Consider the following 27762-nt stretch of genomic DNA (forward strand, 5'->3'; position numbering starts at 1 on the left):
TCACATGAAATAGCATAAAGGTTTGTATTTGTTTAAAGTGTCAGAAAGGGAGTCACACATGGGGTGGAATTTCACGACCCTATTGGGCTGGGGTTAGGGGGGGCGGTGTGTGGGGCGTTGGCGGTGCCAGGGCTGGCGCTGGAAAATGTGGTGAGCCTTTCAGGAGCCCATTGACTTTGGCGAGACTGGAAAATCCCGCCGGCAGGAGGGGCCATAAAATTCCACCCATTGTGTGCATTTGGCAAATTGCCTTTAAAGAGTTTATACTCAGCCTTCTGTTTGAATTTAGTCTGATCTTTCCAGTTTTTTGGCAGGCAATGTGCTTTTATAGTATTATCTGTGTCTACACAGAGCAGAACCTTCCCAGATTTGCAAAAACAATGTTTTACCCGCCAGCCGCAATGGCGGCTTTTCACACCGTATCATCCCAAACCCGCTACATTAATTATGCATTCCCGGGAAACACACCGTTTCCATAGTGGATGGGTTCTCATTCACCAGCCATGCCCCCACCTCGTCTGTTCAGCGTGCTGGGCATCATGTTTAAGGTCCATCTTCCAGCCCACAGTTGCTGCAAAGAAGACATGGCCCTGAAAGGCAATAAGACTGCAGCCCCAGGTTTGATGACATGCCACTGGAATGCCTTTTGGATGCCGTGGAGATCCGCCACAGTGTCCTGCTCACCCGTTTTGGCCACAGGACGGGCAGCAGCATCACCAATTCAGCATGGCAGGTGGTGGTCAGCACCAATGCCCTGCAAAAGAGGACAGCCACCTAGTGCCACTACAGGATGAATGGTCTCACCATTCCACCAGGGTAACTCACTCTTCTCATCACTCTGAACTCACACAATCAAACCCATCACATATCCACAGGGATCTCACACTTCAAGGGACAACACCACTAACTTTCACACACACCCTCACATCTCCATCAGGCTCATAACCTTTGGAGCTCATGTCCTCTGGAGCTCATGTCCTCATCACGCTCACCAAAAGCATTCCATGCGGTGCCATGTTTGCTGCTCACACTCCTTCCATATGTTTTCCTGCAGGAAAAGCTTATTCACATTAGCAGGGAGAGGTCCCAGAACAGGGATGGAGTGGCGCACATTAGGCCCCTCACTCACTTTGAGGAGCATCATCACGCTGACTGCTGAACTTGTGGACCCTGCCTGTGGTGATGGTGAGGTCGGCAGCGAACAGCCACCTGAGGATCTTACACTACATCATCTCTCTCTCAATGCAAACGTAAGTACTCTCTCTCCTGCTTTTGACTCTGATGCCACGCATTACTCATCTCTGCACTGGTTCACAGAGAGCTCTGCCAAGCGACCGACACGCTCAGCTAACCAGTCCCTCAACTCCATCCAGGTCCTCATATGCAGCCAAGTGGACACCTCCTCTAATGAAGAGTTGGAAATAAGCAGCCCGGAAGACCTGTCACAGCATTTACCCAGAGCATCCATCAGCGCAGAGGCACACACCTTGGCGGGACCTAGATCTAGAGCAGGCTCGGGTTCACAATCTGATGGTCACTGCACGGCCATGTATCCGCAGCAGGAGGAGGCAGGTTCAGGCGAGCTCCCCAGCATTCGGAGGACTGCTGGGGAGGTGGCATCTGTGAGATCCAATTCATCCTGGAGAGTCAGCAGAAGGTTGGGGAACACCAAGCAGAGCTGTAGGAAGCCTTCAACAGAGTGACACGCGAGTCAGAGGAGTGCATCCGCCTGCTCTCTGATGCAGTGATGCCCACATATGCATGCATGGAGGTCGCCATGGGGACGATGGTGGACGCCATGGAGACCTTGGTCCAGCAGAACGCAGAGATATGTGCAGACCTGCACTCCATCGCGGGAGCCAAGGGTGAGTTCCTGCAGTGACAACGCGAAAGAGAAATGGGGCACCTTGACATCCCTCCAGGTGCTCTTTCCCCTCAAGGAATCAGGCTGGGGTCCTTGGACACCCAAAGGGAGGAGAAGCGGCAGCTGGATCATGCACTGAGGAATCGAAGAGGCTGTCCTCTCCCTTTGAGTCCCGTTTGCCTGTGAGCCCCTCAGCTACATCCTCTGTCACTGAAGAGGGAGCAGCCAGCCCTTTAGTGATTCTGGAGGAAAAAGTGTGTGTGTTTCAGGGCTTTTTGGAGCCTCGTGCAAGCACTGTCCCACACACGCAAAATATGTCCACCCAGCACAATCAAGCACCTGAAAGCAAAACTCCTAAAAAAAAATAGTCTTGGATATCCCTTTTGATTTTATTTCTCCACAGATGTTTCATTTTGAGCTGGATCGAGGCTTGAGCAAAATTGTAAAGGCCGCATGGCCGATTGGCCCATCCGCCAACCGTAAAAGTGGACGGGATGAAAAATTGCTTTCAATTGCCTCTTTAATGGGCTTGATTGCCTGCTTAATTGTTGACGGGTGCACTTCCTATTTTTGTGTGCAACCGCCGAGCGAGTTATCGCGCGAATGCACGATGACGTCGGGATGCTCGCCTGATGTCATCTCCCGCTATTTCGCAGCCAGATGGGACATTAAATTCTGGCTATGTGATCATTTTTTTTTACTAGTTCTGTTACTTGAGGATACCAGATTTTATTATATAACGTTCTTTGTCTTTAATGTTTCTGTTCAGTTCCATGTATCATCTGGTAACTCTTTGTTTGAGTTGTAGTTGTGCTGGTCTATCCCCTGTAATGTCTGCAATTTCTAGACTAGTGTTCTGTGTGAGAGGTGTATTCATATGTGCACCAAACAATAAATAATATGGACTCACAGGAGGCACTGTACCACTTTGACTGTCGTGGTTAATTATTTAAAACCATTTGTACTTCTTTCAGTACGAAGCCCCACTTATCGTCGCGGATCGAAGGTAGTTTAATTAGACTTTTCTTTACTTCATAGTTTTTCCTTTCCACCATCCCTGCTGGTTAAGCGTGATAAGCTGTGCTGTGCTCCAGGGATTTTCTTTATTCTTCTGGCCATTATTGATAAGCTTTAGAAAGAGCGCACTGAAGAAGAATCATATGGACTTGAAACATTATTTCCGTTTCTCTCACCACAGAAGCTGCCAGACCTGCTGAGTTTTTCCAACATTTTCTGTTTTTTATTATAATAGGAATTAACTTTCTTTCAAGAGCAGATTCTATTACCTCTTTGGTGGGGATACATTATACAAAATTAACACAATGGTCAACACAAACGAGCACATATTTGTATCCATTTAAATTTGATACTGACCCAATACAAGTGATTACAATTTTATCGAATGGATGGTCAGCCTTTTTGACCACTATTTGTGGTGCTTTTATGATAGACGATTTATTCACCCGGTTACAGGCTGTGAAATTTTCAATATAAATCTTGCAATGTTGTAACATTTAACATTAATGTTGCCACCAATAAAATTTTGTTAATTTACTGAAAGTTCCTTGTGCTCCTGGGTGTAAATTTTCTAGCCCAGAGTGGGCTTCTGCAATCAATTCATCCCATTTGTGTTTTGGTGATATTTCCCTTTTTTCCTTTAGGCAGTTCTACCAGAACTTTACCTTCCAGATTTTGGTCATACCTATATTTGTTTGGATATCCAGGTGGATTAGGTTGAGACAGAGGCACTAATTGTTGTAGCTCAGAATCTGTACTTTCTACAGTTTTTGATCTTGTAATTATTAGAATGTGTTTGCAATCTGGTGGCTTAGCTACTGATGCTTTTTTTTCATTCATTCACTGGATGTGGGCTTTGCTGGCTGGGCCAGCATTTATTACCCATCCCTAGTTGCCCTTGAGAAGGTGGTGGTGAGCTGCCTTCTTGAATCGCTGCAGTCCATGCAGTGTAGGTACATCCATGGTGCTGTTAGGAAGGGAGTTCCAGGATTTTGACCCAGTGAGAGTGAAGGAACGGTGATATATTTCCAAGTCAGGATGGTGAGTGACTTGGAGGGGAACTTCCAGGTGGTGGTGTTCCCATCTATCTGCTGCCCTTATCCTTCTAGGTGGTAATGGTGGTGGATTTGGAAGGTGCTGTCTAAGGAGCCTTGGTGAATTCCTGCAGTGCATCTTGTAGGTGGTACACACTGCTGCTACTGTGCATCGTTGGTGGAGGGAGTGAATGTTTGTGGATGTGGTGCCAATCAAGTGGACTGCTTTGTCCTGGATGGTGTCCAGCTTCTTCAGTGTGGTAGGAGCTGCATTGATCCAGGTAAGTGGGGAGTATTCCATCACATCCCTGACTTGTGCCTTGTAGATGGTGGACAGGCTTTGGGAAGTAAGGAGGTGAGTTACTCATTGTGCGATTCCTAGCCTCTGACCTACTCTTGTAGCCATAGCATTTGTATGGCTAGTCCAGTTTAGTTTCTGGCCGATGTTGATAGTGGGGGAATTCAGTGATGGTAATGCCATTAAACATGAAGGGGCGATGGTTGGATTCTTTCTTGTTGGAGAAGGTCATTGCCTGACACTTGCGTAGTGCAAATGTTACTTGCCACTTGTCAGCCCAAGCCTAGATATTGTCCAGGTCTTGCTGCATTTGGACATGGACTGCTTCAGTATCTGAGGAGTCACAAATGGTGCTGAACATTGTGCAATCATCAGCGAACGTCCCCACTTCTGACCTTATGATGGAAGGAAGGTCATTGCTGAAGCAGCTGAAGATGGTTGGGCCTGGGACAACCATTGGCTCTAGATCTACCATTTTATTCCCTAAAGAATTCCCCATCCTTCTTATATCTTTTGACATGATGACCAGACAATTTAGTTTAGTCTTTCTCAGACTAGCTATATTTTTCCACTTTCTTATGTGGTGTATTGGTTTTCCCCAGTGGTTGTAATGCCATTTCTCTCCCAGAAGGGAATATCGTGATGATATTTGTTTTTGTCCTGGCTTTTTGTGCTGAGTCCATCACAATACATAACTTCTATGTATTGGGTTAAAGGTTTACTTTAGTCAGATTTAATTTCTTTTTCTGGGTCAAAATCTTCCATAGGTGGTAGATGTTCTAAATCCATATCCAGTTTTACAAATGTTCACACTATAGTGCCATCATTTATAAATCTATCCCATCTATCATATCTGAGTTTTGTAGACTTTCTTTCTGGAATGATCATTTTCATTAGATGTTTAATGTCTGATTTTTCAACCCGCATCTCAATTTTGTTTTTCCCTTGAAAATGTCTTGTTTTAATAAGAGTTTGAAGGGCCATTGTCATGATTTTTTCTTGACTGTTATATCTCTGCTCTGTTGGTGTAATGTTAAATGAATGATATTGAATTGGAATGAGACCTCCTTTATTATAAAAGCTGCAACATCCACTTTATATCCTGTTCTGACCTGAATGACTAAATCTGTCTGTGGATCCCTTTGTTCCAAGTCAATTACTTTTTGAATCTCTGCAATAAGCAATTTTAATTGCTCGTAGCCTTTAGTGGTAAACAGAAAGTTACCTGTAGTTGTGGCTCTACTATTATCTCATGCAGTGGTTGAGAAAGTTCATTGAATCTTGGAGTAAAGTTTCATCCAAAATTTAAGAGCCCTAAAGCTGGTTGTAGGGCTTTAAGATTTTGTGGAAAGGCTGTCTGTCCTAGTTTTTCGCTGTCTGTGCCATTGATTTTGAAACCTAAGAAATCAACTTCCTTCTTACCAAAGGCTGATCTTTTAAATGTTAATGATGTATCCCACTTTTGTGAGTTGGTCCAAGACAGTTTCTACAATATTTAAGTGTTTTTCTAAGTCATCATGTGAAATATATATTGTCAACAGAAAAGTCCACAGACAGAATTTTTCATATGGCAGGTGGGGGCGGCCGGAGAGCTGATCGCTGCCCGTGATGGGCTCCGCCATTATTTTACGCTATTGGACCAATTAAGGCCCACCCAGCATAATACGCAACCAATAGTGCACAGCACTTCCTGAGTGGTCAGGGAGAGGAGGAAGAGTCGGGGCACATGCACATGAAAGAGCGCTTCAATCTCCCTGAGGCATGGAGCTACCTCAGGGAGATTGAATCGATATTAAAATGATTAAATAAAAGGTTTATAAGTTTATTTAAACATGCCACCCCCCCATGTGACTGTGTCACATGAGATGGGAAATGTTTTTATACCTATGAGAAAAATTTTATTTATTGAATAAAAGCTTTAGGAAACCTCATCCCGCTGGTGGATGAGCTTTCCTAAAAAACGCAAAGGCCACTTGGCCTTTTCGTCTGCCCACCAACTGTAAGGTTGGATGGGCAGCGTTAACAAGGACTTCACTTAATTTCTTAGCGGCCTTAATAGGCCATTTACATATCGGCAGGTGCACAGCTGACTCCGGTGTGCGCCCACCGAACTAAATATTGCAGGACAGTGCGATGACTTCGGGATGTCATTTTACGTGTCGGTGTGTCAGGCCCATCCCTGCACTGAAAAGTGCATTCTCTTGATCTGAATGTGTCGATTACATGTGAGGAAAACAGTGTGGGCTATTCCTATATCCTTGGGGCAATCTATTCTAGCAGGTACTAATGGCCATTAGGGGCTGTCATTGCTGTTTTATCCCAATCACCTGGGGGTAGGGGGTGAGACCAGTGTTTTGTGTGTTTTAGTCACTGCTGTTTTTGATTGCTAGATGCTTCATTGTTCTTTCCCAGGTTTACCTTTCTTGGTGTTTGTTATTTTCCCTAAGGGCTTTTGGTGGAAGGGTTTTACATGTAGCTGAGTTCCTGTGTTCTGTTTCCATATCTTATTTTCCTCCCACCTGGGATTTTTGTTTTGGTTATGTGGAGTCTGTCTACTGTAACTTTGCTGTGTTATGACATCATCCCCGTATGCATTATTAGATCTGCTTTCTCTCTATGGTCTGTCTGTTCTGTCGGAAGCATATTCCCTAGAACATTGTGGTCTATATTCTCTTGTGTGTTCACTCTGTCTCATGTCTTGATCTTTTGGTTGAGGCTGAGAAGGTAACCTTGAAAGATTATTTTGCTTAGGTCTTACTATCTGGTTTTCTTGTTGAATAGCGGGTGTATTAGGCTATGATTTTTTTCTCCTTTAATAAGGGAATGTTCATGACGGTGTGTGCCTTCTCAGTAATTCTAAGAGTTTGTAGGAATTGTTCCTGCTTATTTTATACTTTTGCTAAAGCTTTTTCACAGTCTAATTTGATTGCTGAACTCTGGTAACTGCACAGTAAACGCCCAAGCACTAGGTCCCAATTATTTTCTGTTAAAATCCTCCCTATTTCATAGGCAGTAGGAAGTCCATGTCCTTCTGTTATTTTTACTAACATTGTAAATAGTTAGAAATGAGCAGTTTGCCATGATATGTCATAGGCATGGGCATATATTACCTCCCATGAGTTACAATTGTCTGCCTATGGAACAACCGCAGGTCCTAATATTAGGCTTGCCACTATGCGTAAGCCTCCCCATTGATTTGTACAAAGATTAAGTTTTGGCAAGTTGTTTAACATCCATTCTAATTTTTGGTATTAGTCTTGCCTCCTGGTTTTGCAAAGATTTGATAAATATTTTGTAAATTCATTTCTCCCAGTGGCTGCATCACAACTTGACCATCTGGACTGGCTGGACTGTGTTAGGCCCTTTCAAAATTGAAAGCATTTCCACAGGCATGGAATGGATCTTCCAGGACCTCATAAACCTGTTTGACAGTATTTAAATCACAATTTTACACAGACGGAACTTCTACTTGGAAAAATACCCTCCTGGAGCAAAAGTAGCCCCTGCCCTTCTATGAAGGCATGGAGTCCTCGCCCCACTTGAAGTTTATGGGCTAAGTTACCAGGTGTATGTATATTTGTCATGTAGACAACATAAAGGCTCTAAGACGACATTTGGCTGCCAGTTGATTTGTACTATTCCTGCCCAATTTGCAGTCTGAACAACTGTTCCTTGTGCTCTAACAGTTCTACCATATGTGCCGCCTCCATCGACAGCAAAAGCCACCACTTGATCAGGGTGAGGATGTGGAATTACATTTGACTATCCACCAAAACAGTTTGCTGGGTCACCTAAAGTGTGGACCAGCCCCACACCAGCCTGTGCTGCCTTGGTTTATTTTTGTCAGGGTTTTGTCAATGAGCTTGTGAGTTTTTAGGAATTATTTTATAACCTGCTGTCTCTCAAAGGATAATTCTATTTTGGATGGTTTTAATTAATATTCCCTATGTGCCCTATGTAGATGGGTGCCGGCTGTTAATGGCTCTACTATCTTTACCCCCAGGCAAGGTAAACCTATTCCCTTGAGCTCATTGTTAACTTAGACTCACAGCTGAAAGAAATTTCAATCAATGAAGGAACATAGGGCGGAATTTTCCATGCCTGCTGGTGTTGAGCAGACAATATGATGAGAAGGCCAGAAATCGGTTTCATGATGACGTGAAACCAGTTTACGATCAGCTGCTCAGCCCATCGGTGGCAGGCCACGTTTCCTGCTATTAGACGTTGGGAACCTCATTGTAATATACCTGCACATCATTATGAGGTCTGCCCACTGGAAACATGTCCCCACATTCGCCCATGCCAACGTGATTGCACACCGACATGTTTCCACAACAGCATCTATAAGGTGTGTACTTGGTGGGCTGCACTTTGAGGGGAAATCAGAGGTGAGTGCACAGTAATGTTGCACAGCGCTTGCGAGGGTGACCTGTTGGGTTTCAAGGTTGAGGTGTGTGGACAAGGACTCCTTTGTAGGTGAGGCATGTTACAGGGGTGGGGTAAGGTTGGGTAAGTGTTGCCCTGCAGGTGAGGGGTTTTGTGGGGGGGAAGGAAAGGGCTGCCTTGCACTAGAGGTGCGTTGGGGTTGGGGTGGTGGGGGCGGGGTGGGGGGGGTGCGGCGTGGGGAAGGCTGCCCTGCGGTTGATGGTAGTGCACAAGCACATGCGGGATGGGGGGAGGGAAGCAGCCATGCATTGTATCAAGTGACCATTCCTCTGCAGTTGAGAGAGTTCAGACGCAGCCACATTGCCATGCTTGGAGTTGGGTCTCTAGCTTATCTGCCCACTCAAGCAATGCAGAAGCATGAAAGTGCTGCCAAGTGATCTAGAGCTTTTCACCCAGGCACAAACTGCAAACTAATGAGCATTTTAGCAGACTGCAGAACAGTTGGAAGACTGGGCACATTATACAATCTCCTTGTGGAAGCTGATCATGGAGCTGTCACTGGTGGAGGCGCTCACAGCCCCTTGCAATGTCATCATCTAGCCTCCCCCATGATTCGAGCTAACACTGAAGACTTGCTCAGGTTAGGAGAATGGCTGTCCAATGGGCAAAGCTGCCGCCAATCGGTCAGGTGGAGTGGGGCGGAGGTGGGTGGAGTTTTGGGCAGCCATGCAGCGCACTAAACTCTGGCCATCCAAGTGGTGGCCAGCATTCTCCGGGATGCATTAAGGGGCCTTCAGACTTAACGAAGAGAGATTCTTGGAATACCCAAGCTAACCCACATGCCTCTCTCCTTCATTCTGCAGTACATTAGGAGCATGGAGCCTGTGAACTAGCTGTGTGCCTCATGATGTGCAGAAAGCAAAGATGATAGAGAAGAGAATGACAGAGGTGCCTGGCTGCACAGAGGGAGGAGCAGCACTCTCAGGAAGAAGGGGTGGCTGGGACCCCAACACACATTGCTGAAGAGCCACGGCGAGCCATTGCTGGTCAGCACCTAGCTAGACCCAGGGTCTATAGATGCCGCCCTTCGTTCCTACAGATGACCGAGAACCAGTGTCGCCGAAGACTACCCATGTCTAGGGAACTGGTCGGTAACATCTGCCAGTTACTGCAGGATTTGGTGCCACAGGGACATGGAGGGCATCCGCTCCCAGTGGCGGTGAAAGTGACCATGGCGCTCAATTTCCACGTCAGTGACTCCTTTGAGAGCTCCACAGGTTAACGCGGTGGGATGTCATAAGCCTCCAACCACAAATGCATCCACAAGGTCATGGATGCTATCTTTGCAAGGGCACATAACTTTGTGCATTTCACCTGGGACCAGGAGAGCCAGTATGCAAGAGCGATTGGATTCGCCCAGATCTCGGGTTTCCCACAGGTGCAGGGTGCGATTGACTGCTCTCATATGGCGCTCAGCAAGCGGTCAACTATGTCAACTGCAAAGGCTTCCATTCACTGAATGTGCAGCTGGTGTGCAACCACCACAAACGCATCCTGCAGGTCTGCACATGGTTTCCAGGTTGTGACTCCTACATTCTCAGTCGATCACAGATCCCTCATGTCTTCCAGGGTCCACAGAGGCTGCAGAATTGGCTCCTTGGGGAGGTAAAATGTCATTTTCCCTGTCCACTACTGCACTTAATGCAAATCAGGGACAATTCTGCGCATAGCCTGCTTCATCAGCTATAGACTGGATTCTGAAATAAAAAGTCCTTCCTGCCAGCAGTTGCCAAACTAGCAAAATTATCTCAGGATAGAAAATACATAAAAGTATATTATAGCAGAATAAATTTACCAATATCAGCACTTTTGAGTTCTAATTTAGAATTGTAGAATATCGTTGTGAGGCTACAAATGTGAGACTACAATTATTGTATATTTGTTTAATGAATATTGTTAAAACCAATTATAGGTTATCAAATATAGATGACAATTATATTGCATGAATGGTAATTGAGGTTGATTATAATATGCCAATTAGACTTAAAATAACATACAATATATGAATCCACTATAATAAAAAGTTTGGATATACAAACCAATCCAGTATAATTTCTTAAGGTTTCGAATAGCAAGGTAACTCCAGGACTTGTTGTGAGTTTGTGCACTTGGTCTCCTCGCAAAGGTTCAATCCTGCTACAGTGTTTTTAACTTTTTATGTTGAGCAGCATTCTTTAATTGTTTGCCATTTAATCTAATTAGCACCTTAATTTGCCCATCAAATATGTTAATTCCATTACATCTCTCTGTATCAGTCTCAGCCTATATCTCTCCATTTCTCTCTTGTTGCCTCTTGGCCTCTTTCTGTCACTGTCTCTCCCTGTCTCTGTATTTCTCCCTCTGGGCAGTGGGCGGGTTCCCAATAGGTGTCATTTTACATGGGCGGGCCAGTTAAGGCCTGCCCAGTGTGACATCTGCTCAGAAGCACTGTGCGGGTGGGGAGCGGGGGGGCATTCCCTGAACCGGGAGTGCGCTCTTTCGCACATGAGTGCGTAAGAGCGCACAGATCTCCCTGAGAAAAGGGAGATCAGCTCAAGGTTCAAAATTTCATCTAAGGCAGAAAAAAATACTCCTGACATGTCCCCTCATGTGACACTTCTCATACTGGATTATTTAGAAATTTCATACAAATTTGAATACCCTCATGAAACCTCATCCCACCCGTGGATGAGGTTTCAAGTTTTTTCTAAAGGCCACCTGGGCCCTTCACCTGCCCGCCAACCTTAAGATTGGATGGGCAGGTCCATTAATCAGTTTAATTACTTTTTAAATGGCCTTAATTGGCCTTTGATAATTTGGCGACTGCGCAGCCCATTTGGCTGTGCACCCGCCTAACTGAAAATCTAAATGACGCGGGGTGTCATTGGAGCACACGCCCGATGGCACCCCACATCATTTCACATGTCGGTGATCGGGCCCCACCCCCCACTCACCAACCAGGAGATGCAGCCCTCTGCTCTGTCTCTCTATCTCTGACTCGCTTTGGTATTGATTGTAACTTTTAGGTGACCAAGTAACAGTGTGTTGGCCAATTGTTTGTGTATATGCTGAAGAGGCAGTGATTCATTAACATGGAGTTATGATTCAGGCAGACCATAAATCCTGCCTTTCAAGAGGGCACTGCTCCGCCTGCCAGCAAGATAATCTCAAGGGTGTGTCAGCAACATGCACATTGTCGGTGCCAGCGTGTCAATGGCCCAAGTTACATGGCTCGGATGGCAGGAGTGCAAACGTTCCAAATTTACCTTAGCCGGATCTCGTTGCCTTCATTGCCCATAGAGATTCCCCGGTTCCAACCGAAATGACAATTGGGGTTCTAGGACTTAGGTCTATTTGATACACAAATCAGTCAGCCCTGCTTCAGCTGCCCAGAGACAGATCCCTCTCAAAATGTTGCCAGTCTCTTTGTCGGTGTTAATGGATCAGTAAGAGCTGGACTGTTCCATTGACCCCAAGTGATGGAATTGAAAATTAACCCATCTGTCTGCTTTTCCCTGGTAGCTTGTCTTGGTTTCTCTCTCTCTTTCACACCCTCTCTCTTCCTTTCCCTCTGTCTTTTATCATTCTTTTTTTCTCTCTCTCTCTCTTGACCTCTCTGTTTTCTTCACTTTTTCTCCTTCTTTCTCCCTCTCTTTCTCTGCTTCACTCTCACTCTCTTTCCCTCCCTTGGTTTTGTCTCTTTCTCATCTTTTTCCACTGAGTATTATTCTCACTGTTGCGCTTGATCTTCCTCTTGGTTTTCTTTTAAAAGGCATTTTCTCCTGCTATTTTCCCACGCTCACTGCCCCACTGTCCATGCCCTGAATGCCTGGTGTTCTGATTGCCTTTTGTTCCACGTTCCATGACTGCCTCATGACTTCACCAACTTATGTTCTCACTACTTCATGTTCCCACTGTTTCATGTTCTTACTGCCTCATGCTTTTCTGCCTCATGCTTCCCTACTTCATGCCCTCATTGCCTCATACCCTTAGTACCTCCTGATCCTATCCTCCTCACGCCCTCTCTGTTCTTTACTTGAAGGCTTCCTTTGTGTGTAATAGGCTGCACGACCAGAAAGCAAAACCCTTAAAATTCCACTGACAGGAAATGCATTACACTGCCATCAAACTATCTCAGCTTTGCACAAAAAAAAATCCAAATACAATTTAAAATGATCCAGAAGCTTGACAGTACAAAGTACATACATAAAGAAAGCAAAACATTGCAGCATGTAACCCAATGTGGTAATGTGTTCTTTTTTGAATCTGACCCATCACCCCAGTTCTTTCCCATAATTAATTGTTTATCGTAAATATATTTTACCAAGATTTTCTGGAAGCCTGAATGCTTGGAAGCACAATAAAAGTGAATAACCTCATCACTTTTCCTTCAGAGCTATCACTTTGTCTTACTGCACCAGTGGAGAAAGATGTTAATGTGCAGATCAGTTAAAATTACAGGTTTGCTGCATTGCAGTAGAGTATTTTATATGGACAATACGTTATGTGAATTAATAACAGTACCGCTGCATTAAATTTTAATCATTCAATGATTTTTTCCCTCCCTGAAGAGTCCAGAATATACGTGTTGTTGGAACTGAGAATTACAAGATTGGTTTTAACATTTTGGAGGTTTTCAGCAAACTTTGACAGTCCCCTATCCCCTCCCACTTCTGAAAGATTGACCTCAGGAAATTCACATCCCCAAACACAACACTTTTCAATCAAACCTTCTCACATATATGCAAAAGCTTCAAGTTCCTTACTACTGAAATTACCAAATTATCAAAGCAATCAATTGATATGGACATCTCACATGGCTCTCCAGGGTTTGGATTCAGCACTGGATAATAGAAAGCTCTCAAGCTACAAAACAAAAACTTACAGCAACTGTAGGGGAATGTGATCCTGGTTTTTAACATGACGGTATGTATGGATGATGTTGGAGCCTATTTTGGTCATGTTAATAGGCACTTCTGACTGGTGAAACTACAAACTAAAAACTCTCATTTGGAAGTTTTACTCTGAATTGTCAGCGAAGAACACAAGGACATAAAAAGATCAGAAATGATGCCTTGACCAAAATAAGAGAAGATCCCATGTAAAAGCTGCTTTGTGGAACAGACTATTCACTGTCCTTTAAAAAAGATTTTTGTAAAACACCATGCTTGTGTTATGCCATAACTAAGGGAGATTCATTTACAGTGAATAGATGACTGAAGTTGCATCAAGAAAATATGGGAAGGGATAGAAGGGCATTATGGAGTTTCATTTGAATAATTTTGGTAACAAGAAACAAGTTATGTCCAACTTTCCTTTAAATAGTAAATACATGGTTGTTTGGTACTACAGACTTGAGTATTGCTGGAAAAAATAATTTTGTTCAAGCTTTTCATCTTGCACTCATCAGGACAATCACAAGAATACCAATGTCAGGGGAAGCAACAACTTCTTACTGTATGAGAAGAGAGTGCTGATTGTTGTTACATGGATTCTGATTGTTAGAGGCATTGCCATGGAGAATGCACCAGTTGATGGTGACTGACAGTTAACTGCAAAGCATTTAAAAAAAAATTAAACCAGGTAGCTCGATTCTGATTGATCAAGTTATGCCCTAAGGAATGAACCAGCGAATGGCTATCACTTTGTTTGTTTAGCTGAAAAAGGGTGCAATGTGAGTACATGTTCTTCCTGTCTGCAAAGGACAGGGCCCTGTGTATTAATATACTTAGCTTCCAGTGCATGCAAATGCATCACACTGCGAGCCTGACTGACAATCTTAAATTGGTTGTCAGTGTAATTTTTAGCACACAGAAGATTACGCAGCAAATGTCCAATCGTGGGATCACATCTAACCTTGGACACTCTGTTTTGAGTTTTGCAAGCATGGATTGACTGGGTCCACTTGCCAACCAATCAGCACTCTCTTTTCATACAGTATAAAGTTGTTGCTTCCCCTGACATTGGTATAACTCCTCTAACTTAACCAATGGCCATATAGTGTATGATGTTGCTGTACACTGTGCATCACTCCACAGGACTGCAGGCCTCAGATAGATATATAATATATATAGGTAGCTCTGATTCTCTGACCAGCATTCACCAGTAGTGAGGCTATGCCCTCATACCAAAGCCTTATGAAGACTGACCTATGCCTTCCAATACCTCAACTTCACCTCTGCATAACCAGAAGAAGTCCCTTGATGTTTTTGGTATCTTCCTGATTAAGTCTTTTCCATTTTAGTCAGGCACCAGATGATTCCCAGTTTCTGTCTTGTATTGACACAGATCTCACTTGAGCTCTGCATATCTTTAGTTACAGATATTAACAGGATACTTGGCAGAAGACTACATTCGCTCTGCATCATTTATACTTCTACCCCTGTTCAGTAAACAGTGACATTCTTTTCACACAGTACCATAGAAATTTAAGATGATTGAATTATCTAATAGGGAAGGTAGGGAGAAGTCATTTTCTCTGCTACGAATTCCAGAACAAGAGGACATAATAACCACAATTAGAGCTGGGGCATTCTAATGATGCCAGGAAGCACATCTGGAACCAGAAACTCACTCCCTCAAAAAAATCAACAAAATGTCTTTTATCAGCAATAATACTAAATAACTCCTCTATCTCTGGCTATGTCAATTGGAAATTTCAAAACTGATATTGTTATACTTTGTTAGGCAAGGGCATTAAGGAGTATGGAACCAAGATATATAGATAGTGTTAAGGTATCGATCAGTCATGATCTAATTGAATAGTAAAATATGAACCAGGGGCTGAATGGTCTACTCTAGATTCTGCTGGTGTTTATATTCCCTGTGAATAAGAAAACTTATTTTTCACTTGTTCTTGGGGTATTGGTGATATGGACAGATTTAATTTATTGTTGGTCCCTAGTTTCTTTAGAAGTGGGTGGTAATCACTGAAGAAGCATACAGACACAAGGCCACAGTACACATTCTGTAACAGTGTACACACACTGACATAGTACACACCCTGTAATAGTATGCATATTTTAAAAATTTATTCATGGGATGTGGGTGTCACTGGCAGGCCAGCATTTATTGCCCATTCCTAATTACCCTTGAGAAGGTGGTGCTGAGCTGCCTTCTTGAACTGCTGCAGTCCGTGTGGTGCAGATACACCCACCATGCTGTCAGAGAGAGTGTTCCAGGATTTTGACTCAGCAACAGCGAAGAAACAGTTATATATTTCCAGGTCAGGATGATGTGTGGCCTAGAGGGGAACTTCCAGGTGGTGGTGTTTCCACTATATGCTTGTAGTACATTGATGTAGTACACACTTTGGAACACTTGATTCGATGGGTTCTGAAATGCTGGTAAGTTCAATGAGTGATCTTCAGACTCTACCATATGTGGGGCAGGTGCTGCTTGAAGGGTTGGGTAGGTGGTTTGTTGAGAGGTATGTGTACTCCCTCTGATGCCTCAACTTTGCCTCTGCATGTTCCCAATGAAGTCACTTGATTTGAGTAATGCCTTTCTAGGTGACCATAGGAACAGAGGACTTAGGAACATGAGTAATTAATTTGGGTCTTCGAGCCTGCTCTGCCATTCGATAAGAACATGCTGACCTGATTGTGGTCTCAACTGCACTTTCCTGTCTGCTCCCCAAAACCCTTGACTGCCTCGATTACCAAGAATCGATCTAACTCAGCCTTAAAAATACTCAATGACCCAGCCTCCACTACTTTCTGGGAAGCAAATTCCACAGACTAATGACCCTCTGAGAGAGAAAAATTACACACAAACATCCAAACATACGAATTAGGAGCCAGAGTAGGTCAATCAGCCCCTCGAGCCTACTCTAGTATTTGATAAATCATGGCTGATCTGATTATGGCCACAACTCTATTTTTCTGTCTACCCCCTGGTGATGGTGAGTGTTTTAAATTCCTCCTTCCCATTTACCTCTTCAAGTATCTTTGGGAAGATTTCTAAGTCTCCTACAGTGAACACAGACACAACATACCTGTTCAATTCTTCCACTGTTTTCTTGTTTTCATTATTAATTCCCCAGATTCACTCTCTAGAGAACCAACACTAGTTTTAGTTACTATTTTCCTATTAAAATACTTGTAGTAACTCTTACTATCTGTTTTTATATTTCAAGATAGCTTTCTCTTATATTCTCTTCATTATTTTTTAGCCAGTTTTGCTCCTTCTTAAAATCTGTCCAATCTTCTGAGCTACCACTAATGTTCACAATGTTTCTTTCAATTTGATACTACCCTTAACTTCCTTTTTTATTCATAGATGATGCATCCTTCTCTAGGAGTCTTTTATTCTCACTGGGATATATCTTTGCTGAGATTTATTAAATATCTCCTTGAAAGTTTGCCACTGCATCTCTACTGTCCTACGTTTTACACTCATTTCCCAGTTCACTTCAGACAACTCTGCCTTTATACACTTTATTTAGGTTTAAAACAAGAGTTTTAGACTTCTAAGTTTCAAACTGAACTTGAAATTCTAGCATGTTATGATTGCTGTTGCCTAGAGGCTCCATTACTATGAGGTTATTGATCAATCCTGTCTCATTGTACATTACCATGTCTAGAATTACCAGGTCTAGCCTGCTCCTTGGTTTGCACTAGAACATATTGCTCTATCAAATTGTCCCAAATATAATCTATGAACTAATTTTCCAGGCTATCTTTTTCAATCTGATTTGCCCAATCTACATGTAGATTATGTTGCCCATAATCATTTCATACACCTCATTTATTTCTTTCTGTAAACTCTGTCTTTCAGTGTAACTACTGTCATGGAGCCTATAAACTACTCCCAGAAGTGACCTTTTACCTTTCCTATTCCTTATCTCTACCCAAACATATTCTACATCTTGCTTTTTTGAGCTAAGGCCAACTCACATTATTGTACTAATAACACTCTTATTTAACAGAGCTACCCCTACCTTTTCCCAGTTTTCTATCTTTCTGGGATATCAAATACCCTTGACTATTCAGGCCCCTTGGTCACCTTCAACCATGTCTCTGTAATAGCTATCAGGTCATGCATATTTATTTCTACATCAATTTGCCTGTGGCTCAGGTAATAATCCAGAGATTATTGCCTTTGAGGTTCTGCTTTTCAATTTAGACCCTAGCTACTCATGATTCCTAAATAGAACCTCTCTCTTAGTCATATCTGTGTCATTGGTAACCACATGGACCATAGCAACTGGATCCTCCCCTTCCCACTGCAAGTTCCACTCCAGTCCCGAGCAGATGTCCCAAACCCTGGCACCAGGCAAGCAACACAGTTTCCTGGACTCTCACTCTTGGCTGCAGAGAACTGTTTCTATCCCCTGACTATACTATCCCCTGCTACCACAACATTCTTATTTACTCCCCTCGCTTGAATAGCTTCCTATATCATGATGCCTTGGTTAGTATGCACATCCACCTTGCAGCTACTGCTCTCATCCATACAAGCTGCAAGAACCTTGAACATGTTGGACAATTGCAAGGACTGAAGCTCCTGCACTTCTACCTTCTCGATCCCATTACCTGCCTCACACGCAATCACACTCTCCCATCCCTGGTTGCTAACAAAATCAGCCTAAGGAGTGTGACTGCTTTCTGGAACAAGGTTTCCAGGTTACGTTCCTCCTCCCTGATGCATCGCAGTGTCTGTAGCTCGGCCTCCAGCTCATTGACTTTGAGCCTGAGTTCGTTGGGCTGCAGACTCTACTGCAGATGTGGTTGCCTTGGAGCACACTGACATTCACTATCCCACATACTACAGCTGCAACACGTCACCTGTCCTGCCATCCTTTTTATTAATTATTTTTCTTAATTCATTTATAATTGATAAACCCTACTGTTAATAAGCTTTACTACTGCTGTTAAGCCTTGCTGCTGCTAATACACCTTACAATTATTTATAAATTACCCAAGTTTCAGAAGAGAAATTATAAAAAAAAACTCACCACCAATCACTTACCTGTTTTCCTGTTATGTAACACTTTGATTTCCTCACTGTTGTTCTGCTCTGAAGCCACAGACTGGCCTAACTCTTTTTAAACAGCTTAAAAAAGAGGCTCTATACAACATATATATCAATGATTTGGTTGTGGGGACCAATTCCAATATTTCCAGGTTTGATGATGACACAAAACTTGGTGAGAATGTGAGTTGTGAGGAGGTTGCAAAGAGGCTTCAAGAGGATTTAGACAGGGTAAATGAGTGAGCGAGAACATAGCACATGGAATATAATGTGGGAAAATGTGAAGTTATCCACTTTGACAGGAAAAAGAGAAGTGCAGAGTATTCCTTAATGGTTATTTCCCCTGGCTGGGGTGTCTAGACCAGGGGGCACTATCTCAGAATAAGAGGTAAGCCATTATGTACTGAGATAAGGAGGAATTTCTTCACTCAAAGGGTGTTAAATACTTGGAATTTTCTACCCTAGAGGGTTGTGGTAGCTCAGACTTTGAGTATGTTTAAGACAAAGATCAATAGATTTCTAGGTATTAAAGGCATCAAGGAAATAGTGTGGGAAATGGCATGGAGGTAGAAGATCAGCCATGATAGTTGAATGGCAGAGTAGGCTCCAGGGGCCTAATGGCCTACACTTGCTCCTATTTACTATGTTCTGATGTTCCACCACTCTCTCCCATTGCGCTTTTTTAATAGGTGTCCTGCCACTCTCTCCCTTAACACTCTTTTAAATGGTTCCTCCTCTCTACCTCTTCATGCATGTTTAAATGGTGTCCCACCACTCCCTCTCCCTTTGTGCTCTTTTAAACTGAAGAGAGCGAATGATGGGACACCAGTTAAAAGAGCATGAATGGAGAGAGCAGTGGGACACCATTTATAAGAGCATGAAAGGAGAGAGCAACAGGACACCATCTAAAAGAGCTGCACAACATACATGCAGATAGTTTTAGGTTACTGTGACAATGCATGAATCCAACTCTTCCCTGAGTAAAAATATTTAAATTCCAGTTTTCCAGGTTGTAATTTGTGCCCCTCACATAGTTATTAGTGCTGCAGGAGTGCATTATTATTAAAATGCTCTATGCATTGTTGGCTCTTGCTTGAATCAGCAGGTGAACATTTTAATTGAATTCATATGAGAACAGCTCAATATATGTTTCCCATCTGATTGTTTTTGTAGCACTGGATGACAGAACTGGAAATCTTCGCTATGCTATTTGCAGCTGCTATTCATGACTATGAGCACACGGGGACTACAAATAATTTCCACATTCAGACCAGGTAATATCTAGTTTAATGATGTACTTTATTCTATAGAAAACCTGTTTGAAGTTTGTTTCTTTGGCAAACCTCCTATTCAGTTAATATTGAGAGACTTCTTCCGAATTCTTACTGTTGATGCTTTATCCACTCATTTTATATCTCATAATGACACAAGGCTGTACTGACATGGCTCCTTATTAATTTACCACACCCCAATGCCACCCTCCCCCTCCGCCCACCCACCTCTGTTCCCACCTGTAAAATTCAGCCCCATTACTTCAAATCCCAATTTGGCACTTTGTGAAATTGACTTCAATAGATCTGGTCATTTGAAAGCTAGTGTTTGAAAAGGTTACCATAAAAGCTACTGCTAATGTCCTTCAAGATGAGAACCTGCCATCCCTACTGAGTCTGGCTTCCATATGGCACCTGGCAATCCCAGTTTAAAGTGGCCCAGCAAGCTGCTCAGTTGTATAAACCATTTTTGTCTTTACAAGAACAGCAGTGGATCAAGAAGATGGTTTTTGACCTCCATCTTGGGATGGGCACTAAATTATATGATTTCTAGTATCAGCTGCATCCTAAAAAGAAATATAAAGTCATCATATAATTTGTTTATACTGCAGAACTCTCTTGACTTCACTTAAAGCTTCTGTAGAGATCGAACTATAATACCAAAGTGCAGATTCTCCAAGCAGTGTTCCATTTTCCCCTTTCATACATTAATAATTAGGTGTAAAATAAATCCTAATTCTAGATGAGATCTTTAATGGTAGGCAGAATGGCTCCCATGATGTGACCTTGAACATTTTGTTTAATCACAGCACCTTCTATTCTCTCATTTGACATTGCCTCCATTGAGTACTAAAATACCCCACACAGCATAAAGTGGTAAAGACAGATAATTCACCGTCATCGCTGTTCACATTTTCTACTCGCAACCATACACTTAAAAACATCCTCCCAGCTGGCTCTGTACTGCAACTATGTTAATTACTTAACTCTAATTGCTGACCTACGAGTGTGGAAGAACAAATCATCAAGCCTGTGTAGGAAATTAATCTTTTCTTTTAAAATGTAGTCAAATTAATTCCAAGCTCTCTTCATAATGAGACTTGTTTTGAACCAATAAACTTTTATGTTTTCAATATATACCATGAAAGAGTGATGGCAGATTGAAGACCAGAATTACCAGTAACCGGTCAGTATTATGAGTGACTAATCAGTAATACTAGTGACTGCTCAGTATTATCGGTAACCAATCAATCTTACAACTGACTAAATCATTATTATGAACTACTAGTCAATATTGCCAATAACCTGATCTGTTGTGGCACCAGCCCCCTGTTCCCAAGATAGGCCAATATGATTACTTAATATGTCTAGTAAATACAAGTTACGGTGTTTTCACCACTAGCTAATCATTGGACTCCGCCCTGGTGATCATTTAATTAGCTCTATTATTTACTGGTCTACCTTGTCAGACTTGCTATGATTACTAACTTCCTCGGTGTTGACTGGTGTTAGTTCGAAGAGACCACATCGGAACAGTATTATCACCAACCCAATAATTTGTAGGCTAGGTTGGTCTATTCCTTCAGCACCTTTGGAGTTGCTACTTCTGTGCTCAGCAATTGTCCCTATTGTGTTGCTACTAATATTTTAATGCCATATTTTATAAGCAAAAACCTTGGCACATAGTATATGACACAGTAAGCTGCATAAATGTGTTAAATATTAATGTGTGAATGGAGAGCAATTACCTCATTTGTGTTGTATGGTGCCGAGTAAATTTGCTTTGATCTCTTTACTGAATTATATGTCACAGAAAGAACATAAATAAATCAATTAATGCTGTATAAAAGTGTATATAATGTTAAACAATCTGGTTGGAAATTAAATGAAAAACAAATAAAATTGCTAACTTTCATGTTCAAAATCTGAGAACTTAATTCTTTTTTTTGACTACATTGAAACATTTAGTAGCTGTGCCTCATTTTAAATGGTGCCAACTAATATACATTTTGTCTTTAATTGGAAGGTCTGATGCAGCTATTTTGTACAATGACCGAGCAGTACAGGAGAGTCATCATGTGAGTGCAACTTATCGTCTGCTACAAGACGATGAGGAAATGAACATCCTGTTCAACCTTTCCAAGGATGACTGGAGGTATTAAGCACAGAACAGTACTAACTGGAGGATCTTTGTTTTTGGATCAGTCCCAAGCTGCGTTGTTCAAACACATAGAGGTGCAAAAACAGACTGGCCTTGTCTTCCCACATCCCCACCTCGCAAATTGCTTGTGAGATCTGGGGCAAATGAAGGTGGAAAAGAACTCCCTACTGGTTTGCTGTGGCTGATCTATTTGGAGAAAGCTAAGTCTGCCATATGCTGATGAGTGCATGTGTGATAAAAATATATTTACCATGATGTGCTCGCTTACCATTTCACACTATTCAGACTACAGAAGTTATGCCTCAGTCAAAGGGACAACAAAGCTTGGGACCCTTTAGAGCTGTATAGTCATAACAGCCCATCAGGTGCATGCAGATTGTCTGTAGAACAATTCAGTTGGTCCCATTTCCCTCCTGGGTCCACGTAGCCCTACAAGTTTATTTCTCTCGTACCCATCCAATGAACTTGTGAAATCATTGATTTTTTCTGCTTCCACCACCCTTCTTCCAGCTCATTACCATTTGCTGCTTTAAAATGTTCTTCCTCACGTGCTCCTGCACTCTTGCCCAAAGTCTTGTACCATCAGCTAATAGCAACATCTTTTCTCTTCCAATCCTAGCCCCAGCCGTGTATTCACTATACCCCCTGACCTTCCCTTCTCCGACGCTGAACGTTCAGTGCTCAGCAAAGGACTTAGTTTCACATCCTTACACCCTCATCTCAATGAATTTCGGGCTCAGCACGATGCTGAACTCTTCTTCCGTTATCTTCGTCTCCAGGCTCACTTCTTTGGGCAGGAGTCCTCTTCCCGTTCAATGGATCCTTTTACCCACCTCCAATATTCTCCCTCCACCTGGACTCCTCCCTCTGGATTCTTATCTTCTCTTGATCTTTTCATTGAGAACTGTCGGCGCGACATTGGTCATCTCAATTTCTCTGCTCCTCTCACCCATTCTAATTTGTCTCTCTCTGAACTTACTGTACTCCATTCTCTCAGGTCCAACCCCAACACTGTCATCAAACCCGCTGACAAGGGTGGTGCTGTTGTTGTCTGGCGCACTGACCTCTACCTCACGGAGGCTGAGTGTCAACTCACAGACACTTCCTTCTACCTCTCCCTGGACCATGACCCCACCACTGAACATCAAGCCATTGTTTCCAGGACTGTCACTGACCTCATCTCCTCTGGAGATCTTCCTCCCACAGCGCCCAACCTTGGACGGCCCGCTTCTACCTCCTACCCAAAATCCACAAACAGAACTGTCCCGGTAGACCGATCGTGTCAGCTTGCTCCTGCTCCACGGAACTCATTTCTCGTTATCTTGACTCCCTTCTCTCTCCCCTTGTCCAGTCCCTTCCCACCTACATCCATGATTCCTCTGACACCTTACGTCACATCAACAATTTCCAGTTCCCTGGCCCCAACCATGGACATCCAATCCCTCTACACCTCCATCCCCCACCAGGATGGTCTGAGGGTCCTTAGCTTCTTCCTCGAACAGAGGCCTGAACAATCCCCATCCACCACTACTCTCCTCCGTCTGGCTGAACTTGTTCTCACACTGAACAATTTCTCCTTCAACTCCTCTCACTTCCTCCAAATAAAAGGTGTGGCTATGGGTACCCGCATGGGCCCCAGCTATGCCTGTCTCTTTATGGGGTATGTGGAACATTCCTTGTTCCAGTCCTACTCCGGCCCCCTTCCACAACTCTTTCTCCGATACATTGATGATTACTTCGGTGCTGCTTCATGCTCTCGTCGGGACTTGGAAAAATTTATTAATTTTGCTTCCAATCTCCACCCTTCCATCATTTTCACATGGTCCATCTCTGACACTTCCCTTCCCTTCCTTGACCTCTCTGTCTCAATCTCTGGTGATAGACTGTCCACCAATATCCATTACAAGCCTACTGACTCCCATTGCTACCTCGACTACAGCTCCTCACACCCCGCTTCCTCTAAGGACGCAATCCCATTCTCTCAGTTCCTTTGCCTCCATCGCATCTGTTCTGATGATGCTACCTTCAAAAACAGTTCCTTTGACATGTCCTCCTTCTTCCTTACCCGAGGTTTTCCACCCACGGTCGTTGACAGGGCCCTCAACCGTGTCCGGCCCATCTCCCGCGCATCTGCCCTCATGCCTTCTCCTTCCTCCCAGAAACATGATAGTGTCCCCCTTGTCCTCACTTATCACCCCACCAGCCTCTGCACTCAAAGGATCATCCTCCGCCATTTCCGCCAACTCCAGCATGATGCCACCACCAAACACATCTTCCCTTCACCCCCCCGGCGGCATTCCGTAGGGATCGTTCCCTCCGGGACACCCTGGTCCACTCCTCCATCACCCCCTACACCTCAACCCCCACCTATGGCACCTCCCCATGCCCACGCAAAAGATGCAACACCTGCCCCTTCACTTCCTCTCTCCTCACCGTCCAAGGGCCCAAACACTCCTTTCAAGTGAAGCAGCATTTCACTTGCATTTCCCCCAACTTAGTCTACTGCATTCGTTGCTCCCAATGCGGTCTCCTCTACATTGGAGAGACCAAACGTAAACTGAGCAACCGCTTTGCAGAACACCTGCGGTCTGTCCGCAAGAATGACCCAATCCTCCCTGTCGCTTGCCATTTTAACACTCCACCCTGCTCTCTTGCCCACATGTCTGTCCTTGGCTTGCTGCATTGTTCCAGTGAAGCCCAACGCAAACTGGAGGAACAGCACCTCATCTTCCGACTAGGCACTTTACAGCCTTCCGGACTGAATATTGAATTCAACAACTGTAGATCTTTAACTCCCTCCTCCATTCCCATCCCCTTTCTGTTTCTTCCCCCTTCCTTTTGTTTTTTCCAATAATTTATATAGATTTTTCTTTTCCCACCTATTTCCGTTATTTTTAAATCATTTATGCCCTGCTAGCCTTTCCACCCCACCCCCACTAGAGCTGTACCTTGAGTGCCCTACCATCCATTCTTAATTAGCACATTCGTTTAGATAATATCACTACCTTCAACACCTCTGTGTTCTTTTGTTCTTTTGTCTGTGACATCTTTTGATTATCTGCTCCTATCACTGCTTGCTTGTCCCTACAACCACACCACCCCGACCCACCCACCCCCCCCACCACCCCACCCACCTTAAAACAGCTTATATTTCACCCCTCTCCTTCGATTCAGCCAGTTCTGTTGAAGGGTCATGAGGTCTTGAAACTTCAACTCTTTTCTTCTCCGCCGATGCTGCCAGACCTGCTGAGTTTTTCCAGGTAATTCTGTTTTTGTTTTGGATTTCCAGCATCCGCAGTTTTTTGTTTTTAACATCTTTTCTTTATCTGTCTTACCTGAACCTGTCATAATCTTGCATACCTCCATCAAGTCTCCCCTTAAACCACTTTCAGGAGAACAATCCCAGCTTCTCCAGCCTAACAAACATACAAACATTTGAATTAGGAGCAGGAATAAGCCACTCAGCTCTTCGAGCCTGCTCTGCCATTCAATAAGGTCATGGCAGATATGATTGTAACCTCACCTCTACATTCCCACCTACCCCTGCTAACTTTTCAGCCCATTGATAATCAAGAATCTATCTAGCTCTGCCTTTAAAATATTCAAATACTCTGCTTCCGCTGCCTTTTGAGGAAGTGTTCCAAAGACTCTCAACCCTCTGATAGAAAAAATTTTCCTCATCTCTGCCTTAAATGAGCGGCCCCTTGTTTTGAAATGGTGACCCCTAGCTCTAGATTGTCCCACAAGAGGAAACATCCTATCTACATCCACACTGTCAACACCCCTCAGGATCTTATGGACAGGGTTTTTCACTCAGCGTGTGGGTGTGTGCCTGACACGCCCAAGTGTGAAACAGTGCGCGATGATGTCGGGTGAGCATCCCAATGTCATTGTGTACTTGCGTGATATTTTGGTTGGCGGGCGCCTGCGAGAGTCGGCAGTGTGCCCACTGACAAAAGGTCTATTTTTCGCTGCCCACCCAATGTCACGGTTGTCGGGCGGGTGAATCAACCAGGTGGCCATTGGATTTTTGAGGAGACCTCATCCAAGGGTGGGATGAAGCTTCTGATAATTAAAAATAATAAAATGTTGGGGCAGAGTTTTTATAATCTATATGTTTAGGTGAGTGAGTCCAATCTGTGGTCATTTTTTCCGCATTTTAGAATCTTTATTTGATGGTTTTAAATTCTTCAACTCCCTGAGGCAGCTCTCTATCTTCAGGGAGCTTTCTGTGAGTGCTACCCCACGCCTGCCCTCCTCCCGTCTCCAACCAGGTAGCACTGAGCCTTTCAGCGTGCCTTTGATGCTGGCCTGCCGTTAATTGGCCAGCCAGCATGAAATCACAGCTGGGGGCTGATCGCAGACGGTGGGCCATTTTCCAGCCACTCCCTGGCCTGTCCATCCCGCTTGCCCGACAGCCTCAAAATTCTGCTCAATATGTTTCAGTCGAGTTGCCTCTTCACCTCAAGACTAGAACAGGCAGAAGATATAGTAACTAAAACATACCTGGTTACCTTGGCAAAAATACACCTGGAAGACCGAATGCTAGAGTTAGAGTTTCAGGCAAGAAAGGCAGGAGAAAGAGAGAGAGAATTCAGGAGAAAGAAAGACAGAGAGAGCCTTCCTAGAAAAAAGTTTGTGAAGGAATTGCCGGAACAGAAGGACGGTGAAATGAGACAGAGTGAATTGGCGAGGGAATAATTGTCTTTACATAGTGGTAATGCAAGTGACCCTAATTCAGAGACAAAGTATGATTTTTATTATACTCCCGGTTAGTACCGAAATTTGATAAAGATTACACAGAAGCATTCTTCATATTCTTTGGTTAAAATAGCCTGTTAACAGGTACGGCCGAGGAGGTTTATTCCCTGTTGCCTCCAGAGACCCCTGCAAACAATGAACAAACAAAAGATGCTATCCTGAATGCTTATGAGTTAGTGCTGGAAACATACCACCAGAAATTTCAGAACTCTCGCAAATAAGCCTGCTCAAACCTCCCTCAAATTTGAAAGAATTAAGCAACTCGCAATCGACTGGTGGGTATGTGCACTCAAAATTGACCATACTCATGGAGGATTAAGAGAAGAGTTCCTGTTGGAAGAGTTCAACAATTACTCTCTTCTTGCTGTTAGAAGCTGTGAATCACCCGCTCTCCACTCACTGCTAGAAGCTATGAAACACCTGCTCGCCTCTCCCTGTTTGAATCTGTGAAACACCCGGCTCTCCTCTCCCTGTTTGAATCTGTGAAACCCCGGCTCTCGTCTCCCTGTTTGAATCTGTGAAACCCCGGCTCTCGTCTCCCTGTTTGAATCTGTGAAACACCCGGCTCTCCTCTCACTGTTTGAAACTGTGAAATGTCCGCTCTTCTGTCAATGTTTCAAGCAAAGTCCTGGTCCCCTCTCATTGTTCAATGTGTGAAATTTCCACTCTCCTCTTGCTATTTCAAACTGAAAATCTCACCCCCCTCTCGCTGTTTCAAACTCTGAAACTCCCCGCTCCAATCTCACTATTTCAAACCCATGGGTTGCAGAATGGGTTAAAGACTTCACAGGAAGTGAACAATGCAGTAACCAAAATTTGCATAGTACAAACCTTGGAACAGAGGAGTCATCTACTCAGCAGCCTGTGAAATTTTATTCCCACTAGGATCCCAGAGTTAAACTTGAATTTCTGCTAAAACATAAAGGTCACTCAAGACCACAACCAGGAATTACCAG

At 43.6% G+C, this 27762-nt stretch overlaps 1 protein-coding gene across 1 annotated transcript in view; it reads left to right on the forward strand.

Moving 5' to 3' along the window:
- Positions 1-27762, forward strand: part of pde1cb (phosphodiesterase 1C, calmodulin-dependent b) — a 581476-nt gene that overhangs the window by 491942 nt on the left and 61772 nt on the right. The window contains exons 8-9 of the mRNA XM_041189245.1: positions 19787-19887; positions 21911-22039. Coding sequence (XP_041045179.1) covers positions 19787-19887; positions 21911-22039 — 230 coding nt within the window. The remainder of the gene's footprint in view (positions 1-19786; positions 19888-21910; positions 22040-27762) is intronic.

The sequence above is a fragment of the Carcharodon carcharias genome, chromosome 6 (assembly GCF_017639515.1).
Source record: "Carcharodon carcharias isolate sCarCar2 chromosome 6, sCarCar2.pri, whole genome shotgun sequence".
Lineage (NCBI taxonomy): Eukaryota > Metazoa > Chordata > Chondrichthyes > Lamniformes > Lamnidae > Carcharodon > Carcharodon carcharias.